The following is a 20,919-nucleotide window of genomic DNA, read 5'->3' as shown; positions in this document are numbered from 1 at the left end:
AAAAGGCTATGTATTTATACATGCCATTACTCCAAACAGTACTACTAACACATAATGAAATGATTCGATGGAATGTATAAATTGTATAAAGTCAAATGGAAACAAGGAGAACTTAACTATGAATATTTAAAGATGATCTGAGGGAACAAAACAATACTTTCCTCTAGCGAGTCCTCAGGTTTACAGTTCACAACCCACAAAAAGTCATTTTAAAAGATGTATCATAAGACTTGCCTTTATAACAGTCTCTCAGTTCCTAGCATTTTAAATTATTGGAACAAGATGTGAAATTTTGGAATTCTTTCTAGTCCTGTGTGTCTTCGTAGTGCTGTCTCTTAGCATAGTGCGTGAATGTAGCAGGAAGCTGTGTGAAGTGGCTTAGAGGGTGGCCTCTGATGCTTCCTAGCTGTGCAAGTCACTTAACTTTGCTGAGTCTCAGCTTCCTCATCTACAAAATAAGAATAACATAGAACCCACCTCAAAGTTGTGCAAATTAAATTGTTTAATCCTGATAAAAATATTTAGCACAGTTCCTGGCACCAAGATAACATTTAACGAAAGTTGGCTGCTGTTATAGTAGATAATCAGTAAGTATTGAGTGAAGAAAAAAAATGTCAATGATTATTATTTAAATGTACTTAATCTTTCTTCTTTTGGGTTCAAATATTATAGATAAGTAACTTTTGGTTTTCTTTAAAACATGTTAGTAAGGAAGATAATCTTGTTTTTCAGATGCTGTTTTCGCAGGTGCCATGCCTATAATGGCCAGTGTCAAGCTCTCTACTCTTCACCCCATTGTGAATCACCCGCATTACGAGGATGCAGACTTGAGGTTGGCAACTGATCGACTATTTCAATGAGACGCACTTACAGCTTATACTGACTCTTAGGGAAAAATTTTTACACACACACGTTCTCATCCTCATATTCATGGTAGAAGTTTAAAAAATGTAAAATAATCCAGAAATTAGAATATGTACCTGTTGACTCTAAAGCAAGCTTAGTAAACCCGAAAACTGAAAAAAGCAAAACTAATTTCTCTGAAAGTGAAAACTGTGTCACATTTATGACTTGTCTATGTGGGTGTGTGGGGGCAGGGGGTATGTGTGTGTTCCAGTATAACTCCTAAGTAGTAGTAATAGAAGATGGGGTAGATTTGGCTCATAGCCATAGTTGGCCAACCCCTACTCTAGCTTCCACAGCCCCCTCTGCCTGATGTAAGAAACCATTCTTGATCTTACTGGGGGCCAATGACTAGCCTTTTTTAAACAGAAAAACTACATGAAATTTGCTATATTACATGCTTTTATGAAAATTTAGGGTGATCTTTTGCTAGCTGATTATGAGAACTCTAGTTTCCATTGAAGTCTGAAAATTTTGTTTTCCTTAAATGACTTAAAAAGTCATTCTAGTCATTGTCAGGGTAATTGTTTTCTTTTAATGCATTTTTGGCCTATTGTTAGAGGTAAAATTTTAAATTATTTGAAGTTTTATGTCTGTTTCTGGAGATTGGGCATCCCATATGCTTGAAATGCTGAGAAATATCTAATGCATAAGTGGTGATTTCTTCAGGATTTCATAAACCTCCAATTTAGGGCCAAATCTTGTGTTGTACCATGTAATAGTGAACATCCCTGTTTCTCAAGCTTCTGTTAAGGTGCTCTCTCTCCCTGGCTGCTACCCTGGATGTCCACTCTCTAAATGTTCTGTTTCCTACAGTCAGCTTCAACTCATGCTTCTCAGAGCTTCTATAGATGAAATTGTCTACTGAAATCTGTATTTTCACTATATTCAGCCTCTATCTGAATGTGTTCCATGAGCAGATATTTTATGAATTATGCAAAGCAAAATTTGTATTCTGACCTATTATCCTGCTGCCCAACTCTAGCCTCTAAACTGGTTTGTATACTAATAAGCAATACCTGCAAAATTCAAACTGCTGTAAGTTTTAGCACATGCAAAATATAAGTAGACATTGCTATCCCCAAAATAATTCATGCTGTTTGGGATTATATATATCAATGCTCCATTCAGTGAGCATCGAGATTTTAATTTGCTAGCAAAATTTTTGTAATCCGTTCTATTGTCATTTGTTTAAAAGAATTTTTAATCTCTCGTTTGAATTTAAAGGGCTCGTACAAAAGTAGTTTATTCTACATATAGTCGAAAATCTGCAAAAGAAGTGAGAGATAAATTGTTGGAGTTACATGTGAATTATTACGTTTTAGAAGAGGCGTGGTGCATTGTGAGAACTAAGTGAGTATGAGCGCTGTGCTATGTGATAGGGTATCTTTTTAAATAATTTTATCTAGAACAGATAGTTTTATCTAGAACAGATAAAATTTAAAAACTAAAATACCAAATGTTGGAGAGGATACAAATTAGCTGGAAATATCTTACATTGCTAGTGGGAGTAAAAATGGTACAGTGAGTTTGGAGAATTATTTGGAATCTTCTTATAAAATTTAAGCATATATCTACCCTCAGCAATTCTATTCCCAGGAATTTAAACAAGAGAAATTAAAACATCTGTCCACAAAGGATGTTATAGCAACTTTATTCCTAATAGCTCAAACTGGAAACAACTCAAATATCCACCAAGAGAAGAATGAATAAACAAATTGTGGTATATTCATACAATAGAATACTACTCAGCAATAAAAAGGAACAAACTACTTATATATGGGAAAAAAGATGAATCTCAAAAACATGCTGAGTGAAAGAAGCCAAACACAAAAGAGTACATATCATATGATTCCATTCTATGAAGTTAAAAACAGATGAAAGTAATTAATAGAATAGGAATCAGAATAGTGGTTGGCTGTGGTGGAGCAGGAGGTGAGAGAATATACAGGACTGAGGAACTTTTTTTTTTTTCTTTTTTTTAGAATGATGGCAGTGCTCATTATCTTGATTGACATGTTTCTTATATGTGTGTGTGCATTTGTCAAAACTCATGGACCTGTACACTAAAATTCAGGCATTTTTACTTATGTAATTATACTTCAATAAAAAGTTACTCTCAATATAAAGATAAATATTTATGCAAGGAAGAACTCTTAAAGTTCTAGGACTTAAAAAAACATTTTAGAACTGTTGCTAACAGACTTCTGAGAACACCAGGAATAAGGTCCAAAGAAAGAAGAGCAAATTTTCTCTCAAGACAAATCTTACTGGTAGTATTAGTGCAGATCATGTTTGAAAAGGATTCTGAAAACATACCTGGGCTCAGACTGAAAAACAGCTGTGATTAATTAGTGATTCCTGTCACGGGTTTAGTATTAAGAACCAGGTAAGTATGTACAGGGTATTTGCCATCTCTTAGGTAGAGAACACTAAGTTACAGGTTATTCTCACAAAATCAGCTGTTTGTACTTTTCTTTACAACTCTATTCTATTAAGTGTTACGTACTCCTTGCCTGAACATCCTCAGAGTATGACATGTAAGGAAAATAATGTAAAATGCTAATTGGTTTTCATAGTCTGTACAAACTGAATTTAGGACTTACTGGTCTAAGGCCCACAATAATTAAACATAGGACCCATAAGAAACCAGTTTTAGAGGATTTTGGTTAATATTGGCACGAAGAGGTTGAGTTTCTTCCAGAGATTACAGGTATAAGAGATGAAAACACAAGCACTCCTCACTTTGCATGGTACTATATTAACTGAAACCCAGGCTTTTCAAAACTATATCCTTGCTTTGCATGGTTCCATGGAATCTCAGTGTCAACGCTGACCGAAACTATCATGGAACTGTTTGAAGCAGGGGCATAGTTCCAATGTGTATATGCTTCAGTTAACAGGAGGCCATACAAAACTAGGATTCACTGTATTAAAAACAACTATTTGAAGACTCTGGAAAGTGACTCAGAAACATGAGCAAACTTACTCTTGAAGGACTTCTCTGATTTTTTGACTTCCTTACCTGAGAGCACTTTCTAAACCACCTGCTTTTTGCCTCAGGTGTAGTCACAGCCTACTGGCTTGAGGGGACAAATGAAAGAGTTCCGAGAGCATAGCAGCTGGATATTTAAAAGGGACATTTTGGAAGCAAGAGCACTGCAGAAGGGCTTAAATCTAAGACCTGAGTATAAATTCTGCCCAGATCCTTGGTTAACTACTATTCCACACATTCCTGTGGGAAACCCAGGGAGCCGGGGAAAGGGCAGACAGAACTTCCGGTGGAATTTGCTAATTTCCTATGCTTTTGACTAAGTACATTCCCCAACTGGCACATGCCCCAGGAAGCAGAAAGCAGAATCATCAGAATCATGACTGAATCAAGGTGTCAGGGGCAGAAATAAGGAATAACAAAGAAACTATGCATTTAGGGGAGAGTCCCAGAAGCAAGGGAAATACAGAGAAGATGGGATCCATGTATGAGCATGACTCTGCCCATGGCTGATAAAAACACAAGGAAAGCCCCAGAGCTGAAAAAAATGAATTAGCTGGCATCTTCAAAAACTGAGAGGAGATAGCTGCTACACATAACAGGACATCCAGGCAAGTTAACTGCCTTACTAGATCAACAACAACAAATTGACAATTACTAGAAGAACAAAACAGGTTCCAGAATTAGTGCAGTATATTATCTAGTGTCCAGCTTCTGACCAAAAATTAATAGACCTGCAAAAGAAAATGGGAAAGCGTGACCAATACTCAGGAGAAAAAGGCAGTTAATAGAAACTTATTCAAATAGGCCCAAATGTTGGATTTAGCAGTCAAAGACTGCAAAGCTGCTATTATAAATATATTCAAAGAATTAAGGAAAATATGGTATTAATAAGTGATGAGATATGGAATCTCGAGAGAAATAAAAACACCCTCCCCAGAAAAATGGAAATTCTAGAGCTGAAAAGTATAATAAATGAAATGAAAATTCTTTAAATGTGCTCAACAGTAGTTTTAATATGACAATAGAAAAAATGTCAGTGAATTTGAAGGTAGATCAAGAAAAAATAGCCAATCCAAAAAAAAAGGATCAAAAAGATTGAAGAAAAGTAACCAAACCCGTAGAGACTTGTGTAATATTAAGTCGTTCAACACATGAGTAATATAGTACCAGAAAGAATGAAAGAAAAAAAAATGGCAGAAAAAAACAGTTGAAAAAATATTGGCCAAAAATTTCTCAAGTTTCCTAAAAGCCATTAACTTAGAGATCTAGTAAGCTCAACAAATCCAACTAGGATAAACCCAAGGAAAACCACACCTGGGCACATCATAGTCAAACTAGTGAAAAATGAAGAGAAAAATCTTGAAAGAAACAAGAGAAAAATGATGTGATATGTTAAACACTTGACTTCCTAGCATACACAGTGGGATTCAATGGACAAGGGAATAATAATTCACAATACACCCATCCCTCGGTATCTGTAGGGGATTGGTCCCAGGACCCCCCGTGGATACCAAAATCCTGGGATGCGCAAGTCCCTTATGTGAAATGGCATAATATTTGCATGTAACCTACGCACATCCTCTCATATACTTTAAATCATCTGTAGATTACTTATAATACCTAATACAATGTAAATGTTCTATAAATAGTTGTTATACTATATTGTTTAGGGAATAATGACAGAAAAAAGTTGTACATGTTCAGTACAGACGCAAGCATCATAGGCCTTTTGATCCGTGATTGGTTGAATCCATGGATGCAAAACCGGATATGGAGGGCCAGCTGTACTGAAGGAAAGAAAAATAAATCAATAATTCTATACTCAATGAAACTATGAACTATCTTGTTAAAATTAAGGCTGACTGGGGCCAGCCCCATGGCCGAGTGGTTAAGTTTGTGTGCTCTGCTGCAGCGGCCCAGGGTTTCGCCGGTTCAGATCCTGGGTGCAGACATGGCACCGCTCGTCAGGCCACGTTGAGGTGGCATCCCACATGCCACAACTAGAAGGACCTGCAACTAAGATATACAACTATCTACTGGGGGGGATTTGGGGAGATAAAGCCGAAAAAAAAAAAAGATTGGCAACAGTTGTTAGCTCAGGTGCCAGTCTTTAAAAACAAAAAAAAAGGCTGATAAAGACACTAAAATCAATAAAATCTAAGATAATTTGTTGCTAAAAGACCTACACTTCAAGATGGAACAAAAGTCTTCTGGCTGATGGAAATGGATACCAGACAGTAACTCAGATATACAGGATATACTGAAATGCGCTGGAAATGGTAAATTGGTAGATAAATATTAATCACATTAAATATACATATATATTTTTTCTTCTCTGAAAAATTTTAAGACAGGACTGTGTAAAGAAAAGATGATACCATTGTATTTTTGAGTTTATAATGTAAATGGATTGAATATGCATGACACTAATAGCACAAGAAAGGGGAGTAAAATGCAAATAAAAGGTATGATTTGCTGGAAATAATTCATTTTAATGTTAAGTAAATTGTGATACCATAAAGACGTCTATTGTAATCCCTAGAGCAACTACTAAAAAAGAAGAGTACAAAAAAATAATTAATAAGCCAGTAGATGAATTGAATGGTATAATAACTTTTTGCTTGACATAAAAGAAATCAAGAAAGAGAAACAGATGATCAAAAAAGAGATAAAACAAATGGAAGAAAAAAGAAAAATGGCAAGCCTAAATCAAACCATATCAGTTTTTGCAAGTGCGAATGGGGACTAAACACTCCAGTCAAAAGGCAGAGACTGGCAGACTGAATACAAAGCAAAACCCAACTGTGTGCTGCCTCTAAGAGATGCGTTTTAAATACAAATACACTGAAGGAAAGGCTGAAGGAAAAAGGATGAAAATGTTACCATGTGAGTAACATATGAAAGCTGGAGTGGATATATAGTAGTATCTAGCATATTCTAGAAAAGGCAAAATGATAGTGCAGAATAATCAGTGGTTGTCTTGGTGATGTTTTGGGGAGGGGTTGTCTACAAAAGGTGCAAGAGAACTTGGCGTGCTGGAAATTTTCTGTATTAAACGATTATGGTGGTGCTTACATGCCTATACACGTCTGGCCATACTCACTAAACTTTACACATAAAATGGGTGAATTTTATTGTACAAAAAATATACCTCAATATAGCTATTAAAAAAAAAAGAAACAAATTCTGCCTGACTTCTTCCCTTTAATGACTCTCATGCAGGGTTATTTTCTGAGAAATATTATCTCATTTGGTCCAATCGTTGAGCCACCCAAGGCGGGAGAGGGTTGAGGAGAACAGACTTGGCATAAGAGCTTCCCTTCCCTGCCTTGGACTTTATGTTTTCATGCTAATCCAAGTCAGGTTAAGCCTAAAAATATGAAATTCAACAGGAATTAGATTATCTTTCCTCTAATTTTTCTCATTCTGTTACTAATGTGCCTTATGTTTGGATGGCGATATCATGTATAAAATATATTTATTTAGAGTTCATTTTGAAAATAAATGTTTAAGTATATATTTCTGAATGTATTTTGAACCTTTATTATTAGGTTCAATAATATATTGGTGATTTGGTTAAGTGGGATGTGAAAATGCAACATACTTAATTCATTTTTATTATCCCTAAATGTTGAACTTACGTTCGTTGAAGTGATGCTTTAAAATCTTTAATTTACTAAATTAGTCTCTAAAAATCTAGGAGAAATTTTATAATTTATATATTTCCTCTAGATATGAATGCATTTTTAATATGGATATATATGTGCCTGTTTTATTTTCAGGCCTGGTTGCAGTATGCTTGAAATTTGGGATGTGGAAGACCCTTCCAACGCAGCTAACCCTCCCTTATGTAGCATCTTGCTCAAGGATGCAAGACCTTACTTCACCACAGTGTTTCAGAATAGTATGTACAGAGTATTAAAGGTCAACTTAGAATGAGACTACCCATTACACTGTGGTGGAAAGAAGCATGTCAAAAACAATCACTTTTGGCTTAGTTACACTAATAAAAATCGCAAGCTTTAATAAGAGACCCTTAAAAAGAAGATAATAAAAATGATTTAAAGTTTTTTTGATTAATAAAAGGTAAATTATTTCATTGTTTTCCATTGAATGTCAACCTTGTCATTTAAATGATTAAGTCATTTCATACTGCATAAGCAAATGTTCATCTTAAAGTTTGAAAGAAAAATGTATGTAAAAGAACAATGAAATCTAATAAATCAAAGATATGTAAGTCATTTTGTATCCAGCTAGGTGAACTGCTTCCGATTTTCTCTAGTACCAGGATGTGCCAGCTCAAACTCTTTAAACCATTTGGAATGGACTAGTACAGTTTCTGAAATAACACTTTCTTAAGATCCTGATACTGATCACAGCTTCTTTACCTCTGTGAGGAAATTTGCTTGTAACCATGTCTCCATTAAGTTTGTTTTTGCTTTTACTAGCCCTCAGGAAAGATCTTCAAGCTTTTAATAATTTTTTTATCATTTCAATTTAAGTATTTTTAAAAACAGCTTACTTTGTAATGTTTTGAATCTCTTGAAATTTATTTACCCAACCAGATAAGTATTTTTCACTGATTATTTCTCAACCTAAGTCCAACAGGTTATTAATCTGTCTTTAGAACCCAGTGGTTTTTCTTTTAATATCCAGATAGACTAAAAATTGCTATGGTATGCAACCAAATTTTGGGGTTAAATATAATCAGAAAAGAAAATGTAGTTAAATTTATCAAGTGAGATTTTAACATTCTTAGATCTGAATGAAGCAAAGGCATTTTCATCTTGATCGCCCAGTAGCTCATTGGAGTAGTCTTTCTGTCTAGTCACCATCTTTTATAATAACATATTTTTACGTCCTCATTTGTTTTTGTTTTTGGATGAGGAAGGTGATGTTTTGTAAATTCTCTCCTCTAATACAAAACCTACCCAACAATAATGCTTTGAAAAATGGTAAATAGTTATCTTGAATATACTGTTACCTAAATGCACAGATAAACACTCTTTTTCTCTGCTTGGTAGATATTAAATATGCCACAGCTATAGTATTTTAATATGCATCTACTTTAAATGAATAATCTTGGAGTTTTTGTAATTTGCTTATGTTCTTGGCTTTCTATACTTGAAATAATAAAATAACTAAATTCCATGGATTAGTTCACTTACAGTAGGTAGGAGATTGTATACAGGAAAACCAATAAAATTATTCTTCAACTTTTATGGTTGTAAAATATTTTAATACAAGATATAAAACAGCTAAGAAAGCATGTCCACATTTTATTTATATTGGCATTTTCAAATAATTTGTTTTGGTGTAAGTATGGAGCAAGGAAGGAAAGGAGATACATCATTCATAAAAATTAAAATATGTTTTCAATGATATTTTCATAGGAAATATCTTAAATTGGTAGGATTTTTTTTAAAAAAAGCTGTAATATCAAATAAAATATTCAATACAACTATATTTACATGGGTTTATATATAGGAAAACCAGTAAAATTATTTTCAACTTTTATAGTTCTAGAATATTTTAATACAGATACAAAGCAGCTAAGAAAGTATGCCACATTTTATGTACTTTAGCATTTTCAAATAATTCATTTGATGTAAGTGCAGGGCAAAGAATGAAAAGAGACATAACATGTAACATTCATAAAGTAACACATTTTGTATGGTGTTTTCATAGGAAACATTAAAGAAGTTGATAGAATTCAACAACAAAAAAAGAGACAAATTGTATTAAATAAAATGTTCCATACAAATATGATGTATTGATATGGATTTATGTTATTTTCTTGTACTATGTATGTTTAAAATTAAAAGAGCCCTTGAAGATCCTCCATGTGTTTATCTTTTTGCATCCTTTGTCAAGCATACATTTTGAAATTGAAATAGCTCTGATATGAAGGTAGAAATCGTAGGTTCCTGGATTTGTTAACCATATTTCATTGGCAATGATCTATCTTAACCATTTTAAAGCAATTCTGCAGAGTCTCATACAGAAGGCAGTGTACTGTGATGGAAATAGTGTGAGCTTTGTAACCAAGTGGATCCAAGTTTGAATCCTGGCACTTCCATTTACTAGATGTATTACCTGCCATCCAGTCAAAAGATGTTTATTGAGCACTTACTGTATGCCAGACACAGCGCTAAGCTTGGTCATGTTACTTGACTCTCTGAGCTTCAGTTTCTTCACCTGTAAATCAGAACTTACATTACCTACTTGGCAGGGTCATGATGAGGATTTGTGAGATGTAGTTACAGTGCTTGGCACCTAGACACTCAACAGATGTTAATTCCATTTGCCCCCTCACCCCTCCCAGTGAATAACCAGCTCAGTAGTATTAATTTATATGGTAGCTTATCTCATCTCAGAATTCCAAGTAGTCTTATCTTTATTTTGTGTCAATACATAGGAATACTGAACTACAGCTTACTTTTATACACAGTATGCTCTTGGCTTCTTGCCTGCATATATTTTATTTTGAAATGTGAAAACTATGCTTGACAGCTGTGGGTTGAGTGATGGGTAGATTTTTCTTCAGTGCAGCGAAGTGTTCTTAGTTTCCTATGGTATTTCATATTTTTGCACATTTATTTGAAACCATGGCTAGAAGTGAGTTGTACACAAGCTACAGCAATCTCCTCCATCACCCAGTTGTTACAAGCTGAGGTAGCCTCAATGAATAATACGTGTCCTACTCTTGCTACTAACAGACACCACCTCAAAAAACATTGAGTACTTTTCATATTAATTTTAATAAAATTATGTTTACATTTTGTATGTTTCTATTATATGAGCAATACAAGCTCACTGTGGAAAATTAGTTTTGAAAGAAACAGGAAATTTGAAAGAAGGGGAAAAGATTAACAGGTAGTATTAACATCTCATTGTTTTCTTCCAACCTTACTTTTAAGCATGAATTCTTTGCTTCTTTTAACATAGTTTAATCAGTTTTAAGGTTTGTTCTTCATGTAGTAAATATGGAAATGTATATAATGGCTCCAAAACATCCTATTTTGTGTCTGTATTCTGTGTATATATATATATAAACATATATCTTAATCATTGATAAGCTATTTCCATTTTTGCTATGGCATGTATGTATATATAGAACACTGCAATGAATATCTTAGTGCATTAAGATTTTTTTTAATTTTCAAATTATTTCCTTAAGATAGATTCCATAAAGTAAAATTTCAGTAAAAGAATGTGGACACCCTTAAAGCATTCAGTGCAGTTTGCCTCAGTTTGTCTCTGCAAAAGGATGGTGTGCACCAGCAAAAGTCAGTGTATGACAATGCTCATTTCACAACACTCTCAGTAGCATTGGTTAGCCTTATTAAGAATATTTTTTGCCAATTTGGACACTCAAAATGGAATGCATTATTATTTTTACATTTATTCCATGGTTTGTGAGGCTGGGTACCTATTCACGTTTGTTGAATGTTTGCATTTCCTCTTGGGCATCGCCTCTTCACATCCATCACTTTTATGTAGCCAGCCGAGCACTAAGATTGTCTGGTTACAGATACTCATTGTTAGGGAGTCTGTCAGTCAGTGTTTAGTCACGTTGATAAAGATGCCATATGAGTTTGTATATTCCTACTACTCTGTAGGCTGGGGAGTATGCTTCAGGCTCTAAAATAGTTTAGAATTTACTTTGTACCATATTAAGTATGTAATATTTAGTGTTAAATATCAAGTTTAAAAATTTCAATGCCTCAGCTGTTTAAGGATTCAGTGATCATAATTTCATGGTCGGACACAATCACCTTTGTAAATTATGTATAAAATTTCTTAAACCATTATTAATCTAATCTGGACTGCCTTTCATAGGCTGTAGAAAGCAAATTATTGAATTTTCAACAGTTTTTGGCCTCATGTGAACTAGTGGAGCTTTATGTCCATCATTGTCCAGTAAAAACTCCCTGTATTCTTATTTCTTAGACAGTGTATTCTCCAGAGCTCTGTTCACATTCTTTGATAAACCCATTGAGTCTCCTCCAAAGAGGTGGGAGTAGAAAAGGGAGAAGAAAAATCTCTCTGAGAATTTTTAACCGTGAGAAATCAAAGGAACATTTGAAAAGAACAGGTAGGTACATAACTTCATGCACAAAGATCAAATTAAGACAGATCAAAGACTTAAATGAGAAAGGCAGAACTTTAAAACTTTTAGAAGAAAATAGGGAAATGCAAATTAAAACCCCATGACATTGTAGAAGCCTGATAATCATAAGAATTGGTGAGAACAGGGAGCAACAAGAACACTCATGAAATTGTAGTAGGAGTGTAAATTGGTACAGCCACTTTGGGAAACAATTTATTACCTAATAAATTTTAAAGTATGTAGTCGTTGCCACCAACAGTTCCACCCTATAGAAATGTCTATATAAATACGCCAGGGGAAACAGAAGAACGTTCATGCAAATATTATTTGTTCCTGGAGGTGTGGAGAGCTGGAAACAATCTAAGGGCCACCAATAGAATGGATAGAATGAAGTATGTCCATACAATGGAATATTGCAGAGGAGCGAAAATGATCTTCATGCATCATCAGGAATGAATCTCAAGTATAATGTTAAGAATAAAAACCTGTTATCCAAGGTAGTATGTGTGTATGTGTGTGTATGTGCAAATATATTTGCCGTTTAGATACAGCCTAAAAACAATATTATTAGGAGATATATGTGTGGCAGAACAATAAAAGCCTAGGCATAATTAATATGAAATTTAGACTGGTGAAGACTAAGGGAGAATGCAGTCCAGGAGGGACCCTGGGTGTTTCAGCCTTCCTGTTCCATTTCTTAACTGAGTGTTAAGTACATTACTGTTTGCTTTATAATTCTTTAAGATGTACATGTACTTTGTAATGTTTAACATATTTTATACCCTTCGAAGTAGGGCTTTCATACCACAGCGGTCGTTCTTAAACCTCAGATTCTTTCAGTGGCTCCACGGTGCTTAAACAAGCATCGGGAGTTGTTCTGACGACAGGTCCAGCCAGTCACACAACTTGTCCGATTGTAAACTTTGTTGAGCTTCCATAGTTGCAACATTTGTGCAACTAGTTTCTTCAAATGGCAGATGATGAGACAGCGTCTTTATTGAATAGCACAAACTGGATAGAAAGAGTGATTTTTTTAAATTTTGTCTTATTTTAAGTTTTTTTCTATGAAAGTAATTCATATTCTTGAAGGGAAAGTAGGGAAATCCTGGAGAGTACTGAAAGGAAAATACACGATCTTTCAGGAGGAGAACAGCTTCTAAAGATTACCACATCATGGTGCATAGGACTTGGAAGAAAGACCTCATTCATAGAAATTGTATTGCAATTCACAATAACTGATTCTTTTTTGTTCATAAGTCAAGATGTGCAATATAATGTGGCTTCTTCATGGCCTTAAAATAGCCGCCATATGATGAGAATTCTGTTTTTGCAACCCAGCACACCAATGTATTTGATGGCTTTGTGTATCACACACTCATGTTCTATAATGTATAGGAAAAATACAAATGAAAATCGTTTTTATTTTTTAAAAAGGTCAAGATTTTTGTTACCCAACTTTCAACAGTACATTGATTAGAACTTCAAATTAGTCTCCCTGTTTCTCTTGAATTGTGTTAAATTGCTTTTTCATCTCTTCCTGTGATGAACTACAAAGATTAGGAAAAATACAAAATATACCTACTTAATATTAACACATGATCCATAAAGAGATTTTTTTTCAAAAGGGCAAAATTTCTAGCATGGATTTCAGTAATTTTCAATCGGCAACATTGCTTTTCTTTGAAATGAGATCTAAAAAAGGATTAATAATCGATATTTAATACTCTTTGTATGCCCTGCAGCTCTTAAGAGTCCTTTCTTTGTTCTGTTAAAAATGCATTGTCGGGGCTGGCCCCGTGGCCGAGTGGTTAAGTTCGCGCACTCTGCTGCAGGCGGTCCAGTGTTTCGTTGGTTCGAATCCTGGGCGCGGACATGGCACTGCTCATCAAACCACGCTGAGGCAGTGTCCCACGTGCCACAACTAGAAGGACCCACAATGAACAATATACAACTATGTACCGGGGGGCTTTGGGGAGAAAAAGGAAAAAAATTAAATCTTTAAAAACAAATTAAAAAAAAAATGCATTGTCTGCCTACTGTATAGATATAATGTGCAAATGTCCACAAACACTTTAAAGGCACTCTCCATTTTGTAAGAAGTTAGTGGGTGATAATCACTCTGTGATCAATGCCGGGACACAACAGAAAGAACACTTGAGCAGACCATGTCACTTCTCATAAGACTTTCTAGTGGAGATGCTGCTTGGTCTGTGTCTTAAAGCAAAGGTAGGAACTAACCAACCAAATGGGGCAGGGAAAGGGAGGCATCTTTCCAGGGAGAGGGAGCAGCACGTGCAACAACACAGCACCACTGAGGTGGGTGGCTAGATCCGGAAGCTGCATTTGGGTTCAGTGGAAGCATGTGCGTGTTGAGGTACTTACTATAAGCTGGAGAGAGCAACAAGTAGATCATGCAAGTAGCAGGGTCTAAAGGAAGATAGACCTCTGGAGTGGGAAGACAGTACACGTCCTTCCTCTCCAATCCATTCACTCTCGGGCTCTATTTCTTCATCTGTAAACTGGTTAAAATTCCTTCCTCACAGAATTGTGAGGATCAAACAAGCTATTCCAGGTAGAAGTGCATTATGGAAGTGCATCACTACACGTGGGATCCATCTTAACACTTCCGACAACATTGAGTCCACTTTGAATTGGATGTTAACAAAAGGAAGTTCTAAGAGGTATTAATAATCCAAAAGAGCAAATAGCCAGATCATTTATATTTGACTTTGAATTATGTTAGGGGAGGTTTTCCAGATACTGACTTCCTTATTTATGCTTGCCTGAGATTAAAATTTATTTGTATCCTTTGACACATATAGACAATGGCCTTTATTTTTAAAACTCCATAAAAGAACTGCATATAATTCATATATAGATATTGAGATTATTCAAATGAAGCTTCAAAGCTCCTTCCTGGAATCTTCTCGATTGAGCCATGACCCAAGAATCTAGGAATTAACGTCTATACAAAACAGCACCTCAGCTACTGGAAAAGAAATAGCCTGTTCACACAGCTTCGCCAGAGAGACCTAAGGAATACAAAGGGGATCTTAACACGAGTAGTTATTTTTTTAACTAGGATGGTGTGGCAGCCACAAAGGCGCATCACTACTCGGATCTTCTTCCAAGAAAGAACTAACTGCTCAGCTGCAGTTACCTGACAGCTTCCAACCGCAGCACCTTCCGCATCTGTGGTAGCATCCAAGCCGAGGTCACACTCTTCCTAGGCAGTCCCCAGCCAAAGACAGCATGGTGAGTACCAGGGCCTGGCCATTTCTTCCCAATGCTGCACTTCTCAAACAGGCTACCTTTCCTTTGGAGCTCCTCATGGAGTAAGCCAGATCTCCCTTGTGGCTGGAGGCTCTCCCTGCTTGCTCCTCCTTTCCCAGATATCAGATCGGCCTCATGACCTGAATTCTTCCTCACCCAGTCCTGCGTCGTCCTCCTCTAACAGCTGATACCCCTTCCAATATGCCTCTTACCCTCCTTACTCCATCCATCTCAGCATCTGCTTCCTGCAGAACCTGAACTAACCTAGGCAGATTGTCAATGCAAATCACAAGCAGAGCAAGTCCAGGCTTTTGTTTCTGTCTGTCGGGGAGTCTGGAGAGATTCTGCTGTTCCCTGTGTATGTGGGGCTTAGCAATACAAAAAACCTGACTGCCTGCAGGAAAACATAGTTTCACTCTTTCACCCATCCTAAGTTCCCATACCACTCAGAGATAGTGCCACCAAGGAAGTTCCTCTCTTTTTAGAACCTTACTGGGTCCCCACGGTAATCCCTATGAGGCTTTAATACACTAAGTAGCCTTTGTCAGGAGAGGGGACTGTGTACCCATGAGATGCCTGTCCTTTCTTACAGTTCCAGCCCCTCGTCAATTTCAGAGTTCCCAGAATGGAGAAAAGTTCTGTGTGAACAGTAGAGCCCAGGCATTCAAACCATTGAGGGACAGTGAATACACACTGTACACTTTCAGGAAGAGGTAAACACTGAGATTGGTCACAAAATTACGCTAGCCAAGTCCAGTTATTTTAAATGAACAATTGGGCTTTTTAGACTCTCTTTACAATATTGTGAAAAGCAAAACTATCTTAACCTGAAATATAGTGCCCCATACCTAACAAGATGACTTACGGTATTATAAAAACTGGATTAATTCCTTTTAAAGTAAGTAGGAAGAAATGCCCACTGAAAAAGTTATAGTGCGCAAAATGTTTATTTTATATATACTTAGTGCCATCTGCTGGCTGTAAAATATTATAACATTTGTCATGAAATACCTACAAAAAGTGTTAAGGAGCTAGTTTGCCTATGTTTTAATAGAAAATGGGAAAAATCCAGGGAAAAACAAAGAGAACCTAAGGAGAAGAACTACACTTTTTTCAGTTGTGATTATCTCTGCAGAGAGTAGAAAAACAGTCATTCCTGGCTCTTCTCTCCCTCCCCACCACATATCTACCAGTTCTTCCGTCTCACTCCCTTTTCCGTCTGTGCCTTAGAAGGTTCTCTCGCTCTGATCCCTGCCTCTCTGTCCAGGATCACTGACACTCCCAGCACACTTCTCACTTCAGCAACAATGAACTGCCTGAAATCTTCAGCACCTCTTTTTCCTGCCTGTGCTCACACCATCCCCTCAGTCTACTAAGGTCTTACCTGTCCTCCTCTTACTTCTTCTCCTTGCCCATCCTTCATGTCTCTGCTCAGAAGTGCCCTCCTCCCAGAAGCTGGTCCTGACCATTCCCTCGTGGTCTACTAACGCCACTCTACCTGCCCTGTTGTCTGATCATTTACAAATTAGCTGTTTACCTTTGAGAGTCTCCTACTGAGCTGTGTGCCACTTCAACACAGGGTTTGTGTCTTATTTTATTTCTGTTTTCCACCCATCACAGTACCTGGAACATGGTGGTGCTCAGCAAATATTACATGAAGGAATAATGTGGAAAATAACTGGATAAAGTATAGGAAAATATTAAAGAGAGGGTGGTTGGTGATACTTTTGGGCAATTTTAACTGTTTACTATCCCTACTATATGGCTAAATTATCCCCAAAATAGATCAAAGACATCTGCCCTGTGAAGAATGGGAAGCGATGGAAAATTCTTAGTAGAAATGTGGCCTGAATGTATGGCAGCCAGTATTTAAGAAGATTAATCTGTGATGAGAGGAAGGATGGTGCAAAGGGATGAAGTGCTAGAGACAAGGGTACAAGGTAAGAAGTTTCTCGTTGTCTGGTGCCTGGCCCCAGGGGGATTAGGGCAGGTGGGTAATGGCCCAGAACGTGAGAGCACAGAAAAAAGGTAGTTGGGGGTATGAGCTCTGGATTGGTTAGTTTGCCTATGAAAGGTGTTCTTGTGTTGTTTACTATCTCTAGGAATTAGCAAACCCTGGGAGGGGCAGCCCCTCCTGGGTCAGCAAGTCCCCAGGGGTCAAAGCATCAAAATACAGAAAATAAAAATCATGGTTAATAACACTGTCTTTACCACTGCTCCTTCTCTCACCAGCTACATAAGACACTTACTTAACCGAGTTAAACTGGATTGAATTTGGGCTCTAAGTAAGTTATTTAAAAACCACCAACTTAAGCTTCTGGAGTGCCTACCCTGAAAAAACATTGAACGGGAACTTGCTTCCTTTTCCAGTGATGGAGCACATCTGCTGCTAGACAGGCTATTTGCCACCCATTTTACTTCCACTTTTTAACAATAAATATTTTCATTATTTCATCTATCTCCTAAAGTTTCTTATGGAGCTAGACTTCTCTGGGACTCCAGCGTTCACCTATTTCTCACCTGAATCTAAAAGCTTCAGTCTTTTTGACTTTTCTGTGTGTTTTAAAGGGCTTCTCTTTTCTCCTCCCCCTGAAATAAAAGTGTCAGTGCTCACGAGTCAGACACAAATCAGGGCTTGTTAGAGCCAAAAACTCTTAGAGATCAACTAGAGGGAGGTGCCTGCAGGACAGGTGTTCCCTGACGGCAAGAGAAGTAACCGCGAACAGAAAAGATGGGCACCCGCCAGGGAAGAGCGGATTCCATCAGACCAGTATTCTAACATGCTTGGTTACCTTGTTTCTTTTAATCTCAAGACTCCATTGATTGCCCTTATTTGCCGAGTTCTAGTTCTCCATGGAAGCCATGCCTGTGGGACCTGTTTGAATATACAAATTCATTGTGAAAACATTGACCAAGTACCTGTGAGAAGCCGGGCATTGAGCTAGGTCTTGGGCATGCAAAGAAATGGCATTCCTCTTAAGGCATGTTTTGTACCCTTAAGGAAAATGAAGTTAGTAGAGAGTAAAAGGTACTAAAATGTTGTAGATCCTGCAATGGGAGCCTTTATCAGTATAGTGGAGACCTACAAGGGGAAACAGAAATTTCTTTCTAGTCTCATCTCCCATGCTCACCTGTACAGATTAAATCAGAAGACTCTGCTCTATTTTCTGAGTATGTCCACATTTTGGCTCATACTATTCTCTCCCTATTTTCTCCAACCTCTTCACTACCAAAATCCTACTCACATTTGAAGGTCCAGCTCAAATCTTTCCACTTCGAAGCCTTTCTTGAGCACTTAACGTGAACTCTCCCCTGAACCACTGTGACACTTTTTGTTCCACACACAACACATTTGACGTTTTACTAGCTGTACTTTACATTAACTTTATATGATTTATCACTGGAACTAAATCCTCAGAGACCCAAGATCATAATAAGTTCCTAACATTGACTATGCTTTTGCCCCTGAGAACCCATTTCCACACAAAGGAAGATGACAGACAAAATTGGCTAGAACACAGGGCAGTGAAATGAAACAGAAAGACTACCCCTTGGGGAATGCCTATTGTATTAGTTTTCTAGGGCTGGCATAACAAAGTACCACAGCCTGGGTGGTCTAAACAACAGAAATTTATTTTCTTACAGTTCTGGAGGACAAAAGTCCAAGATCAAGGTGCTGGCAAAGTTGATTTCTTCTGAGGCCTCTCTCCTTGGCTTGCAGATGCCCATCTCTATACCTTTGTCTTCACATGGTTTTCCCTCTGTGTGTTTTGTATCCTAATCTCTTCTTCTTGTACAAGAAGTCATATTGGAATAGGGACCTCTCCAATGACCTCATTTTGCCTTAATTATCCTTTAAAGACCCTGTCTCCAAATTCAGTCACATTCTGAGGTACTAAGGTTAGGAATCCAACATATGAATTTTGGGGGGACACAATTCAACCCATACACCTACTTAGCAGCTTTTCCATCTCAGAAAGTAAAGTGAACTAACTCAGATCCAAAGACAATAAAAACTTTATCATTGGTTACATCCACAAAACCATTGACCATAGTTTTAATAGTATGAGTATCTGTTCTAGACACAAAGATCATCAATTAAGTAGAGAAAAACAGAACATTCTACTTTAGAGTATCTAAACCATTCATCCCACTGTTTTAGTAGATAAGATGCATAACAACCAACATCCAGTCATTTGCTGAATAATACAAGATATTATAACTTACCTTTGAGTGAAGTTGTACTTGCAGAATTTATATTGTACAATTTTGTTCTCTTATGTGAATAAATTATAGGATCAGAAAATAAAAGGACAGGTCAGGCAGAGAAAAAGCAGGAAAAGTAATTCAGGTAGGACCAGTAATCCATGAATGACCATCAAGTTTAGGTGCAAGTAAAGCATAAATCTGAATGCTAGAGTTGGGCCACGGACTGGCTGTTTTAGCCACAGCCTCAGTGATGTGTGATTGAAGAAGGATGAGTCTGAAGAAGGCTGGCAACCAGGCCAACAGTGATGAAGGAAATGGACAGGCAGATACTACTGTAATGATGATGATGATAATAATAATAATAAGCTGTCATTTATAGGGCTACTTTGTGCTAGGCATTTTATACATCATCTATTTAATCTTTAGAACAACTTAGTAATGTCGCCCTATAGATGAGAAAATTGGGTCTCAGAGATGTCAAGTGCCTTCCTAAGATTCCCCAAATAGAAAGGGGCAAGGCTGGAAATTAGATTCCGGTCTGTCTGATCCACTGATAACAATCAAACAAACAGCAAGCTGCCCTAGATGGATGCCATTTCCCTAAGGGGGAGACAGAACTGGAGGTCTAGAAAGTAAGAGACCCTGGAGTTGTCATTTTATACTGGGGCCAGGTGTTGGAGGAAATGAAGGACAAGGAATAGCTGGCTGAAAATAAAGGCATTGGCACTTCTGCAAGGGAAAATAAGATAGTAACCCTGTACGTAAAGAACTTGGGTTCCAAAGGTCCTCTCAAGAACTGTCTCAACAATTACTGACCAAGCAAAATACTCAGCTCTTTTTGTCTCCAACCTTCTTAGGGTTAGTGTAGGCCTGGGAGTGCAGGGCAGGGTTGAACTTGGGGATGGGGAACCAGTCTGCACTGGTGCCGCAGTGGAGAGGGAAAGGGAAGCAGGCAAACGGTCAGCGTGTAGATCCAGGCGCTCCAGCCCACAGCAGGATCCTGCTCTTTCTAGTCCCACAGTAAGAAGCTATTTAGTGGGGAGATGCAGAGACATCCACTGAGTCCCACAGCTCACAGCCCTGCAGCGGGCTCCCTGGCAAACCTGAGAGGATCCCACCTCCTCCTGAGGAAGATCAGGTTTCTGCTGCCCAGACTGCCGACCGGGATGCCCTGCTAGGTCTGCTCACGCGTAGGATGTGCATTAAGCAGAAGTCTATGTACAGGTTTTGAAGCATTTCCTGTTTACTTGTTTACTGGCACTCATTTACTGGAACTTAAAATTCTCTGGAGGAAATCAAATTCCCATCTGAGGCAGTTTTGTGACAGTGTAAGGTGTGTGTGAGAGATTTGGTGTAGCTCCTGAGGGTGCAGAGCTGTTCCTGGTGATATGATGAATGTAGCATTCAGCCAGACGGGGCAGGCGCT

At 37.4% G+C, this 20,919-nt stretch overlaps 1 protein-coding gene across 1 annotated transcript in view; it reads left to right on the top strand.

Annotated features, from left to right (window-relative positions):
- Positions 1–14,048, top strand: part of DPY19L2 (dpy-19 like 2) — a 108,937-nt gene extending 94,889 nt beyond the window's left edge. The window contains exons 21-23 of the mRNA XM_014838759.3: positions 733–832; positions 2,131–2,256; positions 7,681–14,048. Of these exons, the coding sequence (XP_014694245.2) occupies positions 733–832; positions 2,131–2,256; positions 7,681–7,837 (383 nt within the window). The 3' untranslated portion in view covers positions 7,838–14,048. The remainder of the gene's footprint in view (positions 1–732; positions 833–2,130; positions 2,257–7,680) is intronic.
- Positions 14,049–20,919: the final 6,871 nt, after the last annotated feature.

Source organism: Equus asinus, chromosome 1 (assembly GCF_041296235.1).
Source record: "Equus asinus isolate D_3611 breed Donkey chromosome 1, EquAss-T2T_v2, whole genome shotgun sequence".
NCBI classification, from domain to species: domain Eukaryota; kingdom Metazoa; phylum Chordata; class Mammalia; order Perissodactyla; family Equidae; genus Equus; species Equus asinus.
Note: the sequence above shows the minus strand (reverse complement) of the source record. Positions and strands in the feature narration are given on the sequence as shown.